The sequence below is a fragment of the Rhea americana genome, unplaced genomic scaffold, assembly GCF_003343005.1.
Source record: "Rhea americana isolate MKP2758 unplaced genomic scaffold, rheAme1 scaffold_254, whole genome shotgun sequence".
Lineage (NCBI taxonomy): Eukaryota > Metazoa > Chordata > Aves > Rheiformes > Rheidae > Rhea > Rhea americana.
In genome coordinates, this window is record NW_028186373.1 from 859,048 (window position 1) to 881,180 (window position 22,133).

General features: G+C 37.2%; 1 protein-coding gene across 5 annotated transcripts in view; it reads right to left on the reverse strand.

Moving 5' to 3' along the window:
- Positions 1-454: 454 nt before the first annotated feature.
- The window catches only part of MMEL1 (membrane metalloendopeptidase like 1), a 31,785-nt gene continuing 10,106 nt past the window's right edge, over positions 455-22,133 (reverse strand). For 3 of the 5 annotated variants that reach the window (XM_085307165.1, XM_085307164.1, XM_085307167.1), the window contains 18 exons: positions 21,818-21,898; positions 21,222-21,317; positions 20,461-20,579; positions 19,712-19,777; positions 17,786-17,920; positions 17,079-17,168; positions 16,347-16,483; positions 15,705-15,798; positions 15,330-15,458; positions 14,271-14,369; positions 13,659-13,742; positions 13,279-13,382; positions 10,310-10,368; positions 8,520-8,639; positions 7,240-7,373; positions 5,703-5,768; positions 4,083-4,178; positions 2,643-3,125 (listed from right to left, as the gene is read on the reverse strand). In XM_085307165.1, the coding sequence (XP_085163291.1) occupies positions 2,877-3,125; positions 4,083-4,178; positions 5,703-5,768; positions 7,240-7,373; positions 8,520-8,639; positions 10,310-10,368; positions 13,279-13,382; positions 13,659-13,742; positions 14,271-14,369; positions 15,330-15,458; positions 15,705-15,798; positions 16,347-16,483; positions 17,079-17,168; positions 17,786-17,920; positions 19,712-19,777; positions 20,461-20,579; positions 21,222-21,317; positions 21,818-21,898 (1,958 nt within the window). In that variant the 3' untranslated portion in view covers positions 2,643-2,876. Of the gene's footprint in view, positions 2,608-2,642; positions 3,126-4,082; positions 4,179-5,044; positions 5,108-5,702; positions 5,769-7,239; positions 7,374-8,519; positions 8,640-10,309; positions 10,369-13,278; positions 13,383-13,658; positions 13,743-14,270; positions 14,370-15,329; positions 15,459-15,704; positions 15,799-16,346; positions 16,484-17,078; positions 17,169-17,785; positions 17,921-19,711; positions 19,778-20,460; positions 20,580-21,221; positions 21,318-21,817; positions 21,899-22,133 lie in introns of those variants that run through there. The other 2 variants (XM_085307166.1, XM_085307168.1) reach the window with 2 other exon arrangements.

Here is a 22,133-nt window from a genome sequence, read left to right on the forward strand (position 1 = left end):
ACAGAGCCTGTGTTATCTCCTAAACTAGCCTTTTCACTTGTATCAGTTTCCTAAAACTTTAAGTAGATGATTTACTATGGTAATGCATGAAACTGTTTCATCTCCTGTTGTGTTTTGCTAGCCTCCTTAAAGAATCTGACTTCAAATGACTTTGAAGGTCATTATTAGAGAGAACTGGAACTTAATAAAACTGACTAGTAGTAAATGTAGTGCAGCTGCTGTGAATTTCGGGGGTTTTGTATCCCAGGCTAATCTAGCACTGAGTGAAAGTACCAAGAATGCACAGTACTTATCCAACAGGAAATAAACGTTATCATCTTATGCATCTCACTAGAACCACAAGTTTTAACATATGAAACCCTTGAAACTGTACGGAGGCACGAGCAGGACACCCATGTGCCAGGTTCTGTTAAAGTCATTTAGAGTAAGCTTAATCCTAGCATAGGAAAATATGTGTTTTTTTGTTTGTTTTTTGTTTTTTAAGAAGGCTCTTGGAGCTTCTTAGTGCACTTTCCTAGTCATTTCTTTCTTGTTTTCAGTGCAGATTGCTTCTTCTAAGGTCATCAGGCACTTACAGCCATATGAAAAATTATCCTTTTCTCCCACTTATCTGCCTTGAATCTGGATCTTTGTTCAAATTAAYGTGGTCAAGTGCAATTCTCCTCAGTTAATAGACCTAGCTAAAATTAACAAAAACCCAAAGCATAATTCAGGTAGTGTTCCCCTGAGGAGGTCGATGTACATAGTCRTTTGAGGTGCACCACAGAAACAAAGTAGTTTTGAAGCAGTTTTTTTTATTAGTTAACTGAGGTGAAGGCCAAATTATGTCTATGCTTTGTGTAATTTTTTTTTGCAATAGATAGTTCTGTTGGTGGGTGCTGAACAGTCTGTTCTGAACCTTTTGGGGAGATATTAAATGAGCATTCAATAAACTTGCAAATAAACCCTATGTTACTAYGTAGTCTCTCTTCTATATATCACTCAGACTTTGAAGGGCATAGATGAGAGGTTAATCCCTGAGGTAGTGCTGATTCCTTGAGAAAATAATCCTCTAAGATTACTTTGAAAATAGAAATTAAATGTAAATGAACTATATGTTCTCACCTGCAGTAAAAACTGTAATTAATTTATATATTGATTTCACTTTAGCTGGTAAAAGTAACATTCTAGTTACTAGAATTTTGGTCTAGCCAGCTTTTATTGTCAAATGGCCAAAATGCTTCAGTAGGTTCTCTCTTATGGGCCAAGCTGTTACCATTAAATGATTTTCATTTCTTTCCATGGTATTTAGATAATCAAACATTTTGCTAGTGGTGCACTAACTAAAAACTTTAAGCAATTGAATAATRATGTGATTTGGCACTTCATAAGCTAAAAATTAGTAGGAATCATCTTGCTTTCCAGTGATGTGTGTGCTAGAAAGAAAAGCATTTGCAAGAAGAATATTTAAAATCCACTACTAAGGACTAACAGTTTAACATAATGTCATTATATTAGGTCACTTACAGAAGAAAGCCACCCAAGATCTTCTACAGTAAAATACTTGCTAAATTGGTGACTGTTATTTTTTTATTAATTAAAAATTAGTACTTGTTGCATTTTCAAGTGTAAATATTGAAAAATAGCCTATGGCCAAATGAAAAGGCACAAGTTTWAAAATAGTGTAGTTGTTTCCATGGATACATTTGCTCTTTGGCAAAAAGTATATTATATATTTCTATAAGAATAAGCATCATCTTAAATATATCTCTGAAGGGAGGGACCCTGTAATTTTAACCATAACAATAGAATTTGTACTTTTAAAAATGTGATCCTTTTAACTTCACTTCTAGGTCATGTTAGAGTTGCTCTTTGGAGCAGAAGAACTCAGTGCAGAAGAGTGCAGCTTTGTGTTAAGTCAGCAGTCGGCAGGTATTTTAACATATAGCTCACTTTGTAAAATAAAGACAAATAGCAATCTCTTAAAACAAAGCAGTAATCAAAGCGTAAGTGGACAGTGCTACACAGACAGCACAAGAATTTAAATTACCTCTAGCCTGAATTTGGGAAAAAGCACCAGAAACTGAACCAGACTACTGAAAAACAGCTTGGTGAGACACCTCAAACAGGTTTGCTGAGTCTCAGAAGGTATAGCTGAAAGACACATTAAAATTATTATTTCTTGTTGAAAAATAGATGTATAGTTATTTGTTGGTTTGTTTTTCTAAGAACTAGTCTTTGTAAACCTGATGCGGTAACTTAGTAACAGTCAGGATGTCATCTGAAACAGTCGTATTTATTCTGGAGCATACTGTGGCTTTCAGCACAGCCCATCAGTCACCGAGATACTTGCATACTTCCCAATGGAACTTCAAGAACTTCGAGCTTCAGTGCTGTAGTTTCTTTGATTCTCACTACAGTAGCTGCACCAGTAGCCTTGGCTGTGACTGAACAGGAGCACATCAGGCACGTCATTGGCATATTTTATCGACAGAGTATTTGTCATTCTTGCCAGTTTTCTCTTTTGGCTACCACACTCTACATTTCTCTGCAGGATGCATGGCTGTACCCTTTTTACAATGGAATGCCTCCGAGAAGGCCTCAAAGTTCTGCAAAGATCCCATCACCCTAAACAAAGAGAAGGAACTTATTTACACGGACGCAGTGCATAGAGACCATCGCTCTGGAAAACAGTAAGCCATATCCATGAAKTGAATTAGAATCAGACACTTCAATTACAGTCTCAAGAGTATGGGACATTCTACCTCTGTGCAAGCAGAACATAGCTAATTAATACCACTAACGAAATTCTAGAACAAACAGAGCCTATTCAGTGGATTCTGGTGCATTCTCTGTAGTCTGGCAAATTCACTAGGCCAAGTAAAGGAATGTACCCTTCAGCAGTTTCCTGGAAGGTATCGGAGAAATTCTGAAAGTTCGTCTAGTTTTGTCTTGCCTGTTAGAATATAGCTGCTAGCAGATGAGCCACTCACTTCTTTTGCAGTATTTTGGTGCAATGGGTCAAACCAAATAATGTCACCAGTTTGTAAACCAGTTGGTAAAACCCACCTGTATTTCAGAGGGCTGTGAACATCTGTCTTTATTGACTGGCTAGCATATTCTGGTCTGTAGGAACCACACCAAACCTAGACAAAGAAAATTAATATTTTGTGGGTCAGTATTAAAGGCAATTCAATTTGGGGATTGTCTCCCTGTTTTTCAAAGTTTTTTCCTAAGAGCCATCCTAATTTGTTACAAGATAGCTGGAGTTATGTTTTATAGAGGAGGCAGACAAAAATACAATTAGTTACTAGTTAGTTTAGCTTTTTGAAGTTCTTGGAYCAGGATTTGTGCTTTGGGACAGATATATTAGCTCTTGGTTAATGTCACCCATGTGCATCCTGAAAGACAGAAGCTCGGATTAGACAGTCCACAAGCTGCAACGCTAAGACCCCTGTTGATAAATACTTGCTACTCCTAAGAGTGTAAACATACAGGTGTTTCTTGTCCAGGCCAGAGGGTGAAATTCAACTCTGCAAATTCATTGTTTCTGCATTGGAATAGAATGGCATAGAGGAACATAAGCGGAAACAGTGGCAACATCTGCTAGYAGAATATGAATTCAGATCCTAGGGTTGCTGACCTGGTATTTCTCAAGCATTGTATCTACTCCAGCACATATACATAACACATATGACAATAGCAATTGCAGAGAATGAATGAAAYCCGGCCTGTGTTGAAAGCAAAAGCATTTTTTTCATCAGCATTAGTGAAACCAAGGCTTTACATGAAATGACAAGCCACTGAAAGGTGATGTCCCCCATATGTTGTTGTTTGACAGTCCTTTTGTTTGCTAGGTGCCCTATGTTCCTGTGTCCTCGCTCCAGCAGGTTTCAGTAATGGCCTCAGACAAGTTACTGAAAAATATTTCCTCTGATCGTTAAACTATCTATCACATCTGTCTTGCAGGCCTTTTGATGAGTACTGCCGATGGTGAATCCCTTACCAAGTGGAGCTCAAGATTATGATTTTTCTCCCTAATGGTTAGGATAATCTAATTTATACTCTCATGCAGCATGTGGCAGGTATCCGTGTGTTCTCACCTGGGCAAAGTTGAGGAAGAAAAGCTGTTTGTGGGATAGATTCAGTCCAGGCAACTTTGGCTCCATCCCTTCCTGTTCAAGCCATTTCAAATAGGCCTAGATATGATTAGAGAGTCAATTCAGAAGAGCAGCAGGTCTGCTGGTTTAGATAAGATGGGTTTTTGAATGTTATTTTTTGGGGTGAGAAATTCCAGTCACAAGRTATGTGAACCCAACATGTTTTCTCTTCAGTATTTTTATATTTTTTTTATCTGTAAAATATAACTGAATGGCTATTTTTTTTAAGAACTTGTCATCATAAATATTTTGTTGACTTTTCCATAAAAAAATTAAATACAGAAGTATAATTTGCATTCATCTTCTGAAGTACAGCACTCTGAACAAAAAACTGTTCAGAAATTAGCAACCCCCTCTCCTCCATAATCTAAAATGAAAGTGGAATTTCAGATTAGTAGTTGTTATTGGCCAGTGGATCCCCATTGCAAGTATCTCCTTGCATTCTTTAAGGAGTCACTTGGAGATCTATTCTGAAATTTTTTAAGAAGGTGGCATACACTGTTTTTCCAAAATATAAGATACTAGCACTCTGATKAACCACTGGTTTGCTACTGTATCTCAGCAAGCAGGCATGACAAAGCATGATAGCTATTGACAATTACTATCTTATTGAAGTATTAGATAAATACAACAATAACTGAGATTGAATGCCTGTGATTGCAGTCTGAAGTAAAATCATCAGCTTGGATATGACTTTTTCTGAAATAATTTGTAGCTGGTAATAAAGTGTTAAGTCTTCTCCACACTTTTATGATGTTCTATCTCTTCAGGTAATTGCTCATAAAATAGCTGATAATAACCTCACTCAAAGTTAAAAACCATTACCTGTTATCGTTAGACATTAATTGGCCAATTTTCTTTTTTTTCTTTCTTTCTTTCTTTCTTTTTTTTTTTTAAGGAATATTGGCAAGTTAATGTGTCCTCATGCTCGTTAATTTCAAATGTTTTATTACTTATCTTCTTAGTTGCTGAGATAGTCCCAAAGCACACGAAACATAGGAAAGGTAGAGGTAAAGGTAAAAATACATTCAACATCACAGAGCCTCAGAGGATTATGTATTCAGGCTATTTATGTCATATTACACTGCTTCTCCACATTTGTAATACATTCTAGAACCAAGCAAGTATTCACTTGAAAAAAGTAATTAATTTTAATGGTATCCATCAGAGTTGGAATTGTCATTTTAGATTTCTGAAAATTAAGGATGTTCTTCTATAAACACTCTTAGCTGTTACCACATTCAAAACACTAGAAGTAAAAAGTTTTACCATGACAACTAGCAGAATTATTCAGAGAAAAGAACATTCCATGCTCACACCTTAACTCCACATGGAAAGAACCTTCCTGCTAGGAGAATCAGGTGGTCTTCTCCTAAGTGTGAGAATGCAACAATTCTGCTCTGTGATTGGATGCATGGGTACATAAGCTTTCAGATGAGGCTATAAGTTTTCAAATATGGTAATAAAATATTAATTGTGACTTTTTTTATGATCTATGATGAACATGTAAACCCACTGCTGTATCCCAGGGAAACGTTAACTCATAATATATTGGAAAATTACCTTATAAGCCTGACGGACTCCTCCATTATCTGCAATATTTTCTCCTAATGTGCTTATTCCACTGACCTGTAACAGAATAATCATTCATTTAGTCTATAATCAGTAACTTCGGTCACCCTAAGAATCACAAGTTGAACCACAATCATAAATCACAGATAGACAGTCATATCTGGAACAGAAGGCAACAGTGACTTTCTGCTAGAACAAAGAAAACAAAGAATTTAAGTAAATAATAATTAATAGCTTTAAAGTTGTAGATTAGAATAGAAATTTGCCTAAGAATGTAGTATCAACAGACTGTGGGCTGCAAGGAAAAACATATGCTAGCAGGACTGAGGATAGTATTTCCTACTACAAAATACAAAAAGAAACACCAGTTTTTCTCCTCTGCCCTCCCCAACCTAACAGGGTCTTTCAGCAAAAGCACACATGGGCCCAATTTACCATTAACCCAACTGCATACATATATTACTGTTTTTTCTAGGCTATATTAGCATCACTGATTTAAGATGAATAACCTTTGTATTGCATTTCCAGAATGCTTATCATTTTAGTCTTTGGGGTTTTATGCTTACTGCCTGTAGAGATTGTCCATTTTCATTCCCCCCCTTTTTTTTTTTTTTTTTTTTGTATTAAATTCCAGTGGTTTGGAAGCAGTTGCTTTTAAAGGCTGCAGCCAGATGAGGCTGGAAAGGATGTTGATGCAGCAGGGCAGGGAGATGCCCTGATTCAACTTTTACTTTGTTGTCTTTTTCGGAGTCTGAAGAGGCAATATGGAGAACATTACAAAGCAAAATCCTGCTTTTAAAAACATAATTTGATGTTCTACTATTCTAGTTTGTTTTTTCAGTAAAGCATTCTGGAAAAAGTAGACCTATAAATATTTCTGCTCAAAGCCAGCTGAGGTAATTGAGGTTGAGGGTATGGTTAGGGAATGCTAGACTGATCCAATATGGGATTTTAGCATTAGGATTTGACCTCAACTTAAATTTATAGCTTCTATCTGTGAAAACCTTTGGCGTCTCTCTTCAGAAAATCTGTTTTGGCCTTGTTTTCATATCGTATCAATGAAATTTTTTCAAATCAGCCTTTTTCAAAATACATCATTTTTTCCAAAAAATGAAGCTTTTACTGTCTATTTCACTCAGCAGCTAGCACTCAGATGATTCTTTCTGGCTTCCTCTTTCATCTCTCAGTAACTTTTTCAGAAACTATTATTTTAAATCCTGGAGAAATAGGAATCTGTCCCTTACTACCAAATTGAACACTTTGTCTTTCTCTTATTTTTTTTAGACAAATCTATTTAATTGCTTTATTGAAGATTGTTTTTATAAAGGAAGTAAATGTAAAATTAGATGTTTTTACTTCAAATTATAGTGGGAACTACTGAATTACCTTCTTATCGCTAGAGATTAGTTTAAACCCCGTATTACAGAATTTGAACCAAGYGTTTGAAGCTCTGTTGTTTTCAAACCAGCAGCAGCTTCTGCCCCCTCTGAATGTTCTAAGCAGTACTGTTCCTGGGGRCTATACTTACATTTTGTCCTCCAGCCAGCTCCCATGTGTAGTTGCCATACTGATAAACCATGCAACGAGACTGCTCCTTGAAATGCATAGCTGAGAAGTTGCTCCACCAGTCAAACATATTTCCATCTTTATCAAAATTTCGACCTGTATGTAAAGCCAAGAGACATGGAAAGCTTTCAATGACAGCATCTCTCTAAATTAATCTGAGCAACCACTCTTCTACATTAGCACTCATTTCCTTTTAATGTTAGAGCTGCACATCCTCCCAAGCTCTCTTCCTTGATTTAGTTGATTTAATACACCTTATTTAATTGCCTGTGCTTCAGAGAGTTACCAGAAATGTTTCTGGCAAAGTTGATATTGCCACAGGACAAGGGAATGGACACTATCGCTTGTGATCCTTTCATTGCTACTCTCTATTTTTCTATCATTTTCTATTCAGTCAGCAGTCTTGACTTCAGTTATAGCACGAAGGCCTAGTTGTAGTTTCAGTTAGATTATGCAAATATCATATAATAATATTCACCATCTCCTTTTAAGTGTCTAAGGTGCTTATTCTGAGTGTCCATGTGAGAACACTGAGGATCATAKAGAATTAATGATGTTGCTACAAGAGGAGAAAGCTGGAAGTACAGTTCTGGTGTTGCTTGCTCAGGCATGTGGCTAAAGCATACTTCTTATTTGCTATGGATCTAGATTCCTGAGGCTATACTGTGTGCTTATATATAAGCTGCACAGGTTTACTTAACGTAAAAACATTCAACAAAACCCRTGTATAAGAAATTACTGAGTTAAGGGACCAAAAGTGAGTTTTTGCCCAAAACTATTTTAGATAGTGTTCTAGAGAAATGATGAAGTCAATTTATTTTGAAAGTTTAGGTTTAAAAAAAGTCTCTTGTGATTTTAAGACACTACTGACAGCTCTTTTATCACAAGAATGTAGTTCACACATTTCATTTTATTTTAGGAGCTAGCATATCTGCTTGCACTAACAGTATTTCTGATCTAATGATGCTGAAAAAGTAACAGGTTTTCCTAAGAAGAGTCATTAACTCAATTTATTTTAAAAATCTGGTTACTTCTTGTGTGACCTGCTAAGTTCATGAAAGATTCACTGCAAATTGTACAAAAGAATGTTAATACAGTGGGATTGCATTGTTCCCCRATAGCGACTTATTGAGCATGTATACATGTATGCATGCATACTTCCATACAGCAGTGTGTAAATTTAATTTCCTACAGAATACTGAGTGCAGCTGTAAAAAAGAATATCCTCAGATATCTTCTCACCATTGTCATCAAAGCCATGAGTAATTTCATGCCCAATAACCATCCCTATCCCCCCAAAGTTTAGTGCTTGTGGTTGATGCTTGCTGAAGAAGGGGGGCTGTAGAATCGCAGCAGGAAAAACTGCAAAAAAAGAGAGAGAGAGTGCATGAGACAGCTTTATTTTTGCATGGTGGCAGACAGGTTGGTTGTTTAGTTTAAGGGTCAGGTGATTCCTCCTTATTCCACCATCATGCATCCTTACGTGAAATTGTTTCTCTCTTGATAAACAATGACAAGTTATTAATGGTTTAGTTCAGCACATCTTGAACTACAGTATCTGCCAGTTTGAGAACCAAGCATCATTTACATTTCAGCTTTAGCCTAATTAGGTATGTAATGTATGCTGAAGAGCACAAGTAAAGAGCAAAATGTTTAGTAACTGTCCTCTGGAGGTATGTACAGTTTGTGTTTTAGAGACATTTTATAGTAGAGCTAATGGATATTTTATTGCTTTATTTTGTTTATGTTAAATAAAGCTTACGAATCATATGCAGGTTACCAGCAATATTCAGTGTGTAAAATATGCTCAGCAGTAATGTCTAAAGACTACCAACTGCACTTGGATGCCACTCTTGGSAAGGGAGAAGAGGGAAAGAAATCTTTATTACTTCAGTGTACTGAAAAAAAAGTCTCAGAGTCAATAGGATTAACACAAATAAACTTCTAGAGAAGTTAAGATGTAAACACTTCATGCTAACAGGACATTCTCTAAAAAGTGAAATAGTGAAATTATATAGCAAGCATTCCATTCAAAGACACAAAGTTTTTGACCATATAACAGATTTTATACATGCCGTTTTAGGGAGTAACATGACAGACTGCAGTAAGACGAAAGCAGGGTACTGAAAGTAGTGTGGAAAATCAGTTTCTTCAGACTGGAAATAAGAAGAAATAGGATTTAGCCCACATCTACACTACCATGGGTAGCCATACTTGGATTTTTGGCTTGTATATTCAGATCCAAGTAGCTTCAGCCACATACTTCTGTACTTCCTACTGTTTGTAGGGGCAAAGCTCTAGAGGGAACCAGTCTTCAGGGCTCGAGTTTTCCACCTGGAAAGCTGACTCACAGCTTATTACAGTCAGCACAAAAGCAGCATGGATAAAATAGGTCCAAAATGACATGTGATAGCATTAGCAAGCCACAGGAGCCTCCCCATTAAGGCTGAAGAACTGGGTGTAGCTTTTACTACTAATTCTGGCTACCTGCACCAGCTCAGAGCTCAGTGAGCATGGGGAGTATAAAGCCAGACAGGTTCATCATGTCTTACCACGTCTGAAGATCTTTTTGCACGCTAAGAACAATAGAGGTCAAGCTAGCAGTTCTGCAAAATCTCACGTATCTGACATCTTGTCTGACATCCTGCAGGTTTCTTTAGTCTGGTGTGCCTCTTACCAAAATAATTTCAGTTCTGTCTGTACAAATGGCAAACTGGAGAGCTCTCATATGACTTCCACAACTATGGAAACATGAGTATATGCAGCCCAGTGAGTGCACACTAGTCTCTGAAGCTGGCACTCATAACAGCAGTTAGCGTCACAGATTTTCAAATATAAGTGTGCCTGCCAGGTTGAAAAAAATTGAATATTCATCAACAAAGCAACAGCTCAAACAGAACAGCCTGTCTACCTTACTCAGAATTTCCATAAGGGCAGAGGATAGACTGCCTCTGGATAGCAGATTCAAGCCCTTGTGGTACAACAAATGATTAATTACTTCCATGTAGCTGTTAAAATGATTGTAAACCTACCTATCTGGTTCCGATTGGGTGAATAGAATGCATTGACCACTGCAGCTCCAATGATCCATCTAAAAGTAAATATTGAATGCAAGTTAACCATGAATTTTTATAAACATTCTTTTCGATGAGTTATTCTTATTCAAAATTGCAGGTTGTACATAAGGAAAGGATTGGGGTCAGGAAGAAGGATGCTACTGGACACAGTCATAAGGAGATACTCATACCAGGAAATAACTGATCTCTCATTTATTGGCATCTTTCATGCAAGAGAAATCCAAGTTAAAGCAAGATATATTTTTGTGCTTCAATGTTGAATAGTCACATTAGGGTGAAATGTGGTAGCTGTTTACCAGGTCATCTAAATTCTAGGGAGAAAGGAAATGAATAATATTACATTCAAAACAAAAATTGGCATTTAGAGGACATTGAGGAGCAGAAGGCAATTGCTCAAATTGGAAAATAGGATCAAACTTTTCTGTTGAAAAAATATTAATTAAAACCAAAAAATCATAATTATTGCAAATCTGCAGTCAGAAATATGCAAGTGCAAATATGCAAGTCTACATTTGGAATCTAGGTATTTCATAGATAATGAGTATTAACTCAATACATGGTTTTTGTTTGAAGTAAGCCACTTTGGGAAAATTTATTGGTTTCAAACAACTCTTTATTCTTGGTCTTTCTCTTCCATTCCTTCTCTATTTGCCTCAAACACTCACAGTCAGCCTGCTTTACGAAACAGTTCAATAAYAGTCTGAAGTCATAAACTCAGGTTACATGTTCAACAGCATTAATGCAAGATAGTCCTCTTCCCATACCTCTCGTCTTAACAGCATCTTGTGGTGCTCTGGTTGCTGTATCCACCATTAGCCTGACATGACTGCTTGTGCATTGCTCTGGAATTAAATCCTGTTCCCTGCTTAATAAATACATAACATTTCTTTCAGGATTTTTTGAAAAGCTGTTTAAAGCCTAGACTGTCTAGCAGAATAGAGAGGATGGCTTAGCACAGTCTGGGAACAGGAAAAAGTGGCAGGAATAAGTCATTCTGATACTGCCACTAACCTCTCTGACTCACGCACAGAGAGGCAGCAGGAGCAGAACCTAAGTTTGGAAGAGGCCTTTGGAAATTTTCAAGACGATTTTGATCTGAAAGCCGGTCTGTTGTCAGAATACATTCTGTCTTGGTCCATAAGCTTGCCCTTGGCATGCTTGATATGAAATGTTTGTAGCTGACTGGGTAGCTTGCAATAATTAACCCTTCCTCTTCTCCCTATGAAAGAAGGGTCTATGACTGTGAATAATGGCTTCTTTTTCTTAATTGTAATAATTAGCTAGTAGTATCAACAATATCAGTTGTATACTCTCCTTCAATTTAATTAAAAACTGATTTGGAGTGATTAATGTTTTTATGTCTCCTTGTGCAAGCCTTTCAAGCCTCTGGGTAGACATCTCGTATAATTTGCAGATTATACRAGAAATTGCAAATTACTGGTATTTGACATATCACCATACTATCAGGCAAAGAAGGCGCAATTCAGAGCTTAGAGAAATCCATTAAAAGAATCCCACAAACGTTTTCAACCACATCAGACTGTAAAAGGCAGTGCTGATACAGAACAATGTTCATGGATGAATAAAAGCAATGTTAAGGAAGAACTTTTGCCATGAAGAGCCTCAGTATTGGTTCAGTAAAGTAATGAGGAAGCATAAAAAAATACTCTTGTTTAGCTGACTGATCAGAAAACACAAAATGTGAGCACACAGTAGAGAYGCTTAAAAACTTCCAGTTAATTACTGATGAATTATTCACCAAGAGAGTTATAGCCACCATCACAGGAAGAGAAACAGAAAAGACAAACAGGCTTTGCAACCRTTAACTTGACCACTGCTTCTCAGAAGCTGGGAGCATACTAGTGAGCAACATATCTAGTTGATGTTAGCTCTCTTGCTCTGCCTCTCATCACAAGGGTCTCTGTCACTAATGCATTCAGCAATAGCTTTCCCAGATAGCTGTGTTGGAGGTATTCAAGTTGGGATACCARCTAAACTAATAAAAATTCAGACTGGCTAGCTCATGGCTCAGAAATCAGGTCAGATTGCAAGGCATTTTTTGGTTGAACACCAAGTCAGGGCTTCCTGATATATTCCTGCCATGGAGTTGGCAGGAATTCATCTACATTTGAAGGACTGGAGGGGTGGTCCTGGTGAAGCTTTGCAGTAACGTTTCTTACCCACTAGCAGTGCTTACTGCTCACTTTGGAGCCGTTTGTTATAAATTATAAACATGCTACTTTTATTTAATTGTTTTAAAACAASTGCTAGTCTCAGGCTCTCTCAAAGAGTAGTGAACTGTGAGGCAAGAGCCAGGCACATACAGGCACAAGACCTAAGCTTCACTCAGGATGCATTCAGGGAGTAAAAGAAGGGATCAAGAAGCAGCCAGAACTGCACCTACGACAATTCCTGAAAAATACGTTTACACTTTACTATGTGCAGGCTGTGAAGAGATTGGCTGAAAAGTAGCTATTTAACTTCAAGTATGGTATCACTGAATGCTGCAAACTGAAGATGGTACTGAACTGGATTCAGTGCTCAACTTCAAGATATTTCCATATTTCCAATAGAATTTTGGCCAGAGTATTTTAAGCTTTATTTTTTGCTCCTGGTTATTAACTTCAGGTTCTCACCTCCTCCTTGCTGAGTTGCTGGAAAGATGTGTCACTGATTTTATTTAAGTAGCTTCCATGCAATATTTGAATGTGAAGCAGCTTGATGAAGGATTAGAGAGAGTGCAAGAACTGGATGAACCTTCACTGCTACAGGCTAGTGAAGAAATGTTCAATTTTAGGGAAAAATTTATAATTAAAAGATCACAAACATAAGCATTCTCAGTTATCCATAGCATATTACTTAAACATATTAACCATTATTTCAGAACTTAGGATGTGTATGTAGTGTGCAGTCTGGACACTCACATATCTTGGTCAACTCTCTCTCGAAGTTTCTTTAGGCTCTTTTGGGCTCCAGCTCTCAGGTTTTCCAGGATGTTTTCAAAGTAGTTGTGCTCACTGAAGTTTAACTGGAGAAAAAGATAGCCCTGTAGATTAGTAAGTTGTGTTGAAAGAGGAATCCCTTGTGCCACTGAATGCATCTTCTAAAAATGTTTTGATTGGAATGTATCACTTAACAGTCAGCATTTTGCAGGCATTAATTTTTAAAATACTCAACACAATCAAGTTTRTATGTTGTCCATCCATTTGGAACTGACAGCTGCATAGGTAAAATTAGTTGAAGTAGCAAGGCAGTACGTTTAGGTTATTATATGCACTTATTGAGCTGCATATAGCATACTTACATTAGCATATTCCTGATCTAATTTTTCATTGTGATCTTCCAAAATATAATCTGGATAGCCAATTTGTTCTTTAATTGCCATTGCCTACAAGAAAAGAGTTTATTATTTCCTCTTAATTGTAATTTTTTAAAGTTTCAGTGCATACAGTGGTTCAAATTCCTTTTTCAATGACCACCCACCTGTTAGTGAGAATTTAGAATCAAATGTCTGATGTGCTCAGATCTTGATAAAATGCACCTTACTGTCTAGTGATAGTGCCTTTTTTAAAGAAGAGAGCATACAGTCTTCCTCCCATCTCCAAGTGAGTCCAGCCACTATGGCAGTTTTGTAGAGGCTAAAGCACCATATGTCAGGACTTGGGCTTAATCCTCATGTAATACCTCATTTCTAATTTGGCTCARAAGACGCATTAAAGGAAATAAAAATGTTTGCAAGCTAATAAAAGATTAAGAAAAACAACGATTGAATAGGATAATGGATAACAAAGGATCATGTCCATAGGATGCTGGTGCTTTTTCTCTCATTTGAAGAGGAACTGGGAACAGTGATACTACAAAATTCCAAAGATTTCATATTTACAACAGAATACTGAAATTTCCCGGTATCTCTGACCTTTTCACGAGCTTTTTCTTTAGATGTCTCATCCATCCACTGTAACTCCTCTAGAGTCTCAATGAACGCTTCACGGATTTTGTCTATTAAATCTCTGACCTAAAAGAGAGGCAGTAAGAACTTAATCATCTACATGCTATTTTCTCCAGACACAGCTAAAGGGGTGAAAGGCTTCCTACTGAAAGCTGATGTCCCTTATTTTTTGTTCTAAAATATAGTACTCAGCATTTAAAAGAGCATCCCAAATATGTTCTTTTGCCTTATAATGCCTGGTTGATGGACACTCTTTATTTGTGAGATGTTAACTGGAGGTACTAATGTGGAAGCAAGGGAAATATTGATTGAAATAGAGAAAACTAATTWTTATACATTAATTTTGTTATTTTTTTCCTGGGAATTTGACCAAAGTTACATCATCATATGGCTGCCCATATTTTTTTTGTTCTTGATGGAATACATTGTGCTTGCAAAAAGCAGAGGAGTACTTTTCGTAAGTGGAAAACATCCTGCTAATGCTGATCAGAATATTGAACAAYAGGAACAAAATATTTGCCTCCAGCCCCGAGGAACAATAGCTTCTCTGGAAAATATAATAGGACAACACATTGTTGGTACACATGCAAGGAGAAGTGGTGAATAACTGCCATAAATATTTCTTACGAGTTTTTATACAGAGGTTCCCATGAAACAAGAAGAGGTAGTTCCAGAAACATTGGCTCTGTAATGTYCAATTTTTTTTGCCATTCATTCATTGTTGCCTTTTCTCTTATGAACTGTCCCAACAGCAAACTTTTAGAAATGAAGAACCCTGTGAGGAAGCAGCTAAATGGACTGTGCACCCCACAGCCTGAGCTCATGGTTCTTGCCCTTCAGGATGACTTTGATTAAAGATGTCTTTGGAAACTATACTCCATCTTCATTGCATATAAAGAAATAATAGAAATGCATCCTTGAAGATATGGACAAAGTCCTGGGCAACTTGCTCTAGGTGACCCTACTTGAGCAGGGGGATTGGGTAAGATGAACAGCATACAATAGCATTAAGGGTAAACTACATACCATCCTCTTACTCTCACCAGCAAATGTCTCCCTGACATACAATGCTCCCACTGCATTCTCCATGTTGTTGTTGACATAACTCACACACTCCCTCCAGCGGGCTTCTTCCACTGTTGTCCCATAAAGTGCCTGGAGTATATAACATCACAGTATTAATTCTGCCTATACAACTTTCTTCCAGATCCTCTGCCAAGTGGCCTAAATAGGAGGCTAACCTAAGACAAAGGTTTCCATTCTTGTGATTGCCGTTTTCTTAGATTTATGTTTTGGGATTCCATGACATAACGATGTCATTGTATTGACAAGAACTGGATTTGATGACAGAGTCTCCTTCAGTACTACTCTATAGTCTCTCTAGCAAGAGGAAAAACATACCTTCCGGTAGCTGGCCCGAGCATCCTTGAAACGCTGACTCAGGCTGCTGACTCGATCAATTACCAGTCGCCAAATGAGGTAGTTCTGGATGGTGCTGTGTGGAAAAGCAAAGCTGAGTTTAACTCCCTTTAAAAATCAACTCTAGTGCAGTCAGTTGGAGAGGAATATTAATTCCGAATGGAGATGACAAAGCAAGCAATTGCTGCCAGTCATCAGTTTCATAGCATCTACAGGTGTCTGCTATTATTTAGCACAGGCTGGTTAATCGTAAAGGCATCCAGAGTGAGGACCATGTTTCCTGGTTTGTTTAGGGACTAAATTTCTTATTTATTTTCCTATTTTTTCCCTTCTAGAATGTAAAAAGAGTTAAACCCTATGCCCTATTTTCTATTTCAGGGTAACCTTTTCTAAGCATTCAACAACTAGATGAGATGCTTATTACGAGATCTTAGGAGAAATGAATGGAATTTTTCTTCCAGTGCTCTTCAGAGAAAGGGAAGCATTACCCCTGTTTTACAATGAAGTGGTAAGATCTCTTCTCAGAAACTAGTATAAACTGGAGAACTAGAAGGTGGGCCCAKTAATTCACATTTTCACAATACTTCTGTGACTCTTGCCCTAGATCTTCCCCAGTTTCTTTACCTTGCTGAGTACTTTGAGATAATTGCTTTGAGCTCTTGCAGGTAGGGCATGCCATATACAACCACCTCCTCTTCTGGGTAGACCTGAACACTTACTGAAGACATTACACCTTGGATGAAGAAGGTCCAGTTAAACTCCTAGGCAGAGGAAGAGACAGATACATRGATGCCAGGTATTTCAGTGCCTCGTAATTGTCATGCCTTTCTACAATCTCTAGGATTATACTTTCTACTGTTAGCAGTAGAACCCAAATGTGAGTAGAGCAAGYCTACTGCATATACACATCTTTCTTTGCTTATTATTCTAGAAGCACTGAGGTCCAGCTGCTCTCAGAGTATCACGTTGGAAGAATTTACTGTGTTCTGATTTATGTTAACTGATTATTTGGAAGCTCGGCCATGTTATTTCCAGAATTTGGTTTGGAGCTCCTATGAACCAAAGATGTGATTCACTTATTTCTTCTATGCATAGGACTTTCAAGCATTTCTTTTTCCTTGGGATTCATGGATTTCATTTCCTACATGGTGTAAAGAAAGAAAAAATACAGCAAATGCTGTAGCTTCATTGTTTTTTTAGTAAAAAAAATGCTTTTAAAAAGATGGTTAAGATTAAAAATTGAAATGATTTTTGTATCCATTTTTGTTGCATCACTGATGAATTCACAAAGCCATTTCCAATTGACATGATACTAAGAGAAGGATGAGAATAGTGGACTGCTCATTAAACACTTACATTCAATGCAAACTTTTCCTGTAGCTCTTTTAGAGTCATTTTGTTGTATAACAAGGTCACATCATGCCTTTCTTCTGCAGGGGTAGTTGCCTGAAGACATTCACAAGGTTATTACTAGAATCAACTGACACAAGTGTCAATGGCATGAATCACATGAATGCACATGCACATATACACACTTCAACAATACTGAGAGTAAACCAGTTTCTTTTGGAAAGAAAGCTCATTTAATTGTACCCTGTACTGCTTTCTACATTTCAGTATATCAATTCATGCCCCACTGATCAAGAATTTTCAGGAGTACGTTGAGCCAAGAGATTCCCTCCAMCTTCTTCAGGATGGAAGACAATGCTTTTAGAAGTCTACAGCACCTTAAATTACCGAGGATGTAAGGAAGTTAGCTCTGGTGTTACCATAATGCATGCTAGAGCAGAAGGTAGGTTATCCAGCTTTAGCAAGTTCCCAAGAATAAGCATGGCTGGAACTAGAAGAGACACAGTAAAAGTGTATACGGTAGGAATAATTATAGACATAATTATAGACATACAGAAGCTCTGACTGCTGCGCTACTCAAGCCATAGCAAGTCTCCTTCCTCCTGCTCTGTTCTAAGCTGCAAGTTTTGTGCTGTGTTGAAAAGTTCTGCACAAAAGAGCACAAGAGACTTTTTCCCCATGCATTCCCTCAAGTTCTTAATTTCTGTACTCACATTTGCAATCTCAGTTTCAAGCTGCATAACTTTTGCCATTTCCTCTTGGACAAAAGAATCATCTTTAGACATATTCTTGTCTTCTCGGATCATTTTGGCAAYGGTGATCATGAACTGCAGGTAAGCTTCTCTGACCTGCACACACAGGAAATAAAGCCTGTGCATCTAGCATCACGAGGAAAAAGTATCCTGTCTCTCACGCTTCATTCAGCAGTCAATTCATGTTACTAACTTTTACAGGGCCCTGTGGAAAAGTTCGGTCAGTGCCAATGACATGGCACAGCCTTTGTCCTTATCTCCAATGCAACCCTCTCCACTCCATTTTCCTGCCTTTTTTCTACTATACTGGATACTACTGCAATACCTAGGACCTCAGTTTATCCTCATCACAGTGTCATTGCCAGTTTCTAAATATGTAGTGAAAGTGACACTGTTTCCCTGTGCAATCCAGCTCTCTGGAGTTCTGCATTAAAATTATTACTCAAGCAAGTACAAAAGCTCTGTGCTTTGAAACACACTGTGGGAGCAGTGATACCTCCTAGCTAAAATATCAGGGTAAAAAACCCAAAGTTTAAAGTTCTGATAGTAAAAATAGAAATCCTCCAAATCCTTTGTTTTCAGTGGCTGAAAGAAAAAGCTCTGTCTCATGGTTCCCAGTGATGCCTTTGCTTTATTTCTATTAGGAAGGCAGAGCTGTGAGTTATGCCTCAAGATGGGCCTTGAAAAGATATTTGTCTGCTGAGGGAGTACAGTTTTTTGATACAGGAAGGTTTAATATTATCGATTATTCTTTCCTCCTCCATAGGCCTTGGAACCCAGATAAACGCAGTAACTGTTGTGAAATGGAGTCTCGACAGTTACATGATAATGATTTATGTTTTTAGGCTGAATGCTGAGGCCGTAATCAGGCCAGACTCCCACAGGCCTCCGTAGGAGTTTTGCCAAAAGATGCTGGACTAAGCACAGGGGGAGTATAGGTCATCAGTTTGGTTCATTATTTATGGGAAGTGAGCTGTTAAATAGCAAATAAAAGGGGGTTGTGTCTCCTCTTTATTCATTAGGATTAAAAACAAATCCTTAGCKCTCCCCCTCCCCCTTTTTATAGCTTCAACTTTAAACTACATTAAATACTATTTGTTTGCTTGCACAAGTACTTGTAAATCTGACTTGCATCCATGGATGCATAAATATCTCTGCTTTCTAATATAACTGTTACTATAAAAGTGAAACTTGCAGAACAGAATCCTACTTCCAGCAGCTACTAGCAGACTTCAGAGCAGCTCTCTGCTGTTCCCAATGCAACTATATGTGGAGATTGTTAATCTGTCTCATAATGTAAAATACACAAAAAATGACAGTTTACAAAGGTAGTCAAGAGGAAGATGTTAAAACACAATCCCATTAAAATTTCATAGCATTATATTTTAGACTATATTTGGAAAAATATTCAAATACATTGAAGTCAGTGGAAAGACTCCCACCAGTCTCACTGAATTTTAGATCTATCTTTACAACCACTAGACAAAACAGTCTGAAATGCTGACTGCTGTTTCTCTGTTTTCCTTTCTATTCACGTTAGGAAAATTAGTTTAATGCTAGATTTCAAATTTTCTCTGTTAGCAAGACATAACTGAGAAAATAAAAGTACTAAAGCAGTATTTTCAGTTTGGAAACTGATAAATTTTCTAGCTATGTTTGCAACAGTTTACTATTTACAACCTTCCCTTTCCCCCTAGTAGTTTTGCTGGCAGAGATAAGCAACATGAACATAGACTCTCACAACTTCCATGTAATTGTGAATGTCACAGTCTAATTTTGATTGTTACATAACATGAAGGTTCATATATTTGAGTTTTCTAAAACACAGAGATAATTAATAAAAGCTGTTTCAGTAGCATTCTGGAAAAAAATACATGGAATACTTACCTTTTGATAGTTGCCCCCATTAAAGTAGTAGTCTCTGGATGGCATTCCTAAACTAGGTTGGTCAATCTGAAGGAAATCACATACATTTGGTCAGGAACTGGTGTTGTCAAGGGGTCCTTGAAAGGCATCATAAAATGCTGCACATGCCACCCTTTCAGCGTCAGAACGACCAAGAGTACACTCTCACCAAACAGTGAAGGAGAATTTTAGCCTTCTAGAAACTGGAGTGAGATAGAATCTGCATCATCTTTCTCTGAATTTATAGATAAGAACAGAATGGCTACTTAGCATGAGTTAGTAAGCAAATCTTCCAGTAATCACTGAGGTTTCAGAATAAATTTGAGCATTTTAGAAAAGAAGCTGCTTCTCTCCAGGGCTAGATTTCATGCCTAAGAATACATGAATGAGCTCTTAAATATTATTTATTTACCTATTTTAGAAACATACGATGTCCTGCTATATATTACACTGCACCAGCATTTTGCAAGTCACAAGAATTTACAACCCTTAAATGTAAATCAACAAAGGTCAATTGATTTAATTGACACTAAAACAAATTACGCTACCATGAGATGTCTCCCAATGTGAATTTGGGACAGATCTGCAGCTAGAGGTAGAAATTGTTGTATACGTTTTGCTTGTATTGTGCATACACACTGATTTACGGAAAACTAATCTATGTGCAGTGCAAATAATGACCCAATATGATTTTAGGATACATAAGTAATTCTCTGCAACTTTTTTCTTACATAAATGATATGTCTGTTGGAATCTCGGTCATCATTCCATACAAACATATCAATCAGGACACGTTTGTTAAATCTGGAGTTCATTATGGAGAGTTTTTCTTCCATGCTCCAATTTGGCTCTGGGAGACAAAAGAGAAAACGTACATTATACAACAATCTACAATCTATCTATCTGCATGTATAGATAGAGATATCAGTATCTATATCAGGACTGATTAAGCTGTATAGCCTTCAAACCTACCGCTGAAATCATTTAAAAACAAATCGGGCATCATGTGAAGATATTTGATTCGTAGAGGACATTCCTGGAGTGGCTAGAAATGGCTAGACAGTGTTCTCACAGGCATTATCTATTTCAATGATATATAATCATTTACTGATTACTTTACGAATGCCTATGCATAGCATAAATCACCCAGACCTTGCCTAGTTAGGCAACGATGTTGCAAACATATACAAGTATTAGAACATAGTTATATTGGTTATATTCCTTTTCTTTTCCTTTTTCATATTCATCCTTCAGTTTTACTAAAGCGTCTTAAAATGTCCAGTGCTCATGAATGAGATCTTCTAATAAAGGTATTAAGTTTACAGTATCTTACTTACACAGATCACTGCATGCTAAATGTGTCCAATATCCTGAATTTTTGTTTATCAAACAAAAAGATAAAACTGAGGATGTAATATAATGTCATTATCTTAGTTAGCCCAATAAATAATTCTGATTAAACACTACTGAACTCTTTTGGGCACAGCATTACCTTTTGTGCTATTCCAGTCTGCAGAAGCCACCGGCCAATCTCCAACCATCGTTAAGACCTCTAGTAGGGGCAATGAATCTCGCTGCTCTATAAGACCTGACAGAAGAAAAACAAATATTGAATTCTTTTTCATTCAAAAAAAAATGAAGAAAAATAAGTCATGTCCTTAACATATTAAATCCGCAACTGAATCTGTTATAGAGAGAATAATCTGCATACCATGAAATCATCTGTCTACCTCTGAAGAGGACTAGTCTTAAGAAAAGCAATGAAAATACTTCTGTTCATTTCAGTAGGGATTTTGACTGAAAGCCTTTGGAAACAATGAAATGGGGCACATTTCTTCATTCAGAAGAGAAGGCTTTGCATTGTTAACAGAGGTAGATAACCACCATCCATTCTTTTGGTGTTCCAGAATGCATATACTAAGCCTTATAGATGTACCAACGCATCTTCATTCACTTGAATGAGGATTAGCTTTCCAGGTATGGCCATGTGGGTTATATAGATATTGACTGGACTTTTGTTTGAGCTGTAGGTTTGATATTGAAACCAGTGGAGTTTCAATGGAACCAATGGAACAAGAAGAGACTCACTCTCATTCATGCATGACTTGTAAAGTATTTTAGCTTTCTGAAATGCTTCTCTGTCCCCTTGATCTGAAGTCTCCAACACACCTGGGGAAGGAACCATTGCAGTGAGATTTTGCCTTGGAGAGCTTTGATCTTTTACTGTAAAACTAGAGTGCTCTTTAAAGGTGCTATTAACAGAAAAAAGTTTCAAGAAGAAGGACATGCACACAGCTTGTCTTGCTCTCTCTGAAATCAGTACCAAATCACCTATGGCTAATATTTTAGTGGGAACAGGATGTTACTACAAAATTGATGTAGTAAGAGATGGAGAGATTAAAGG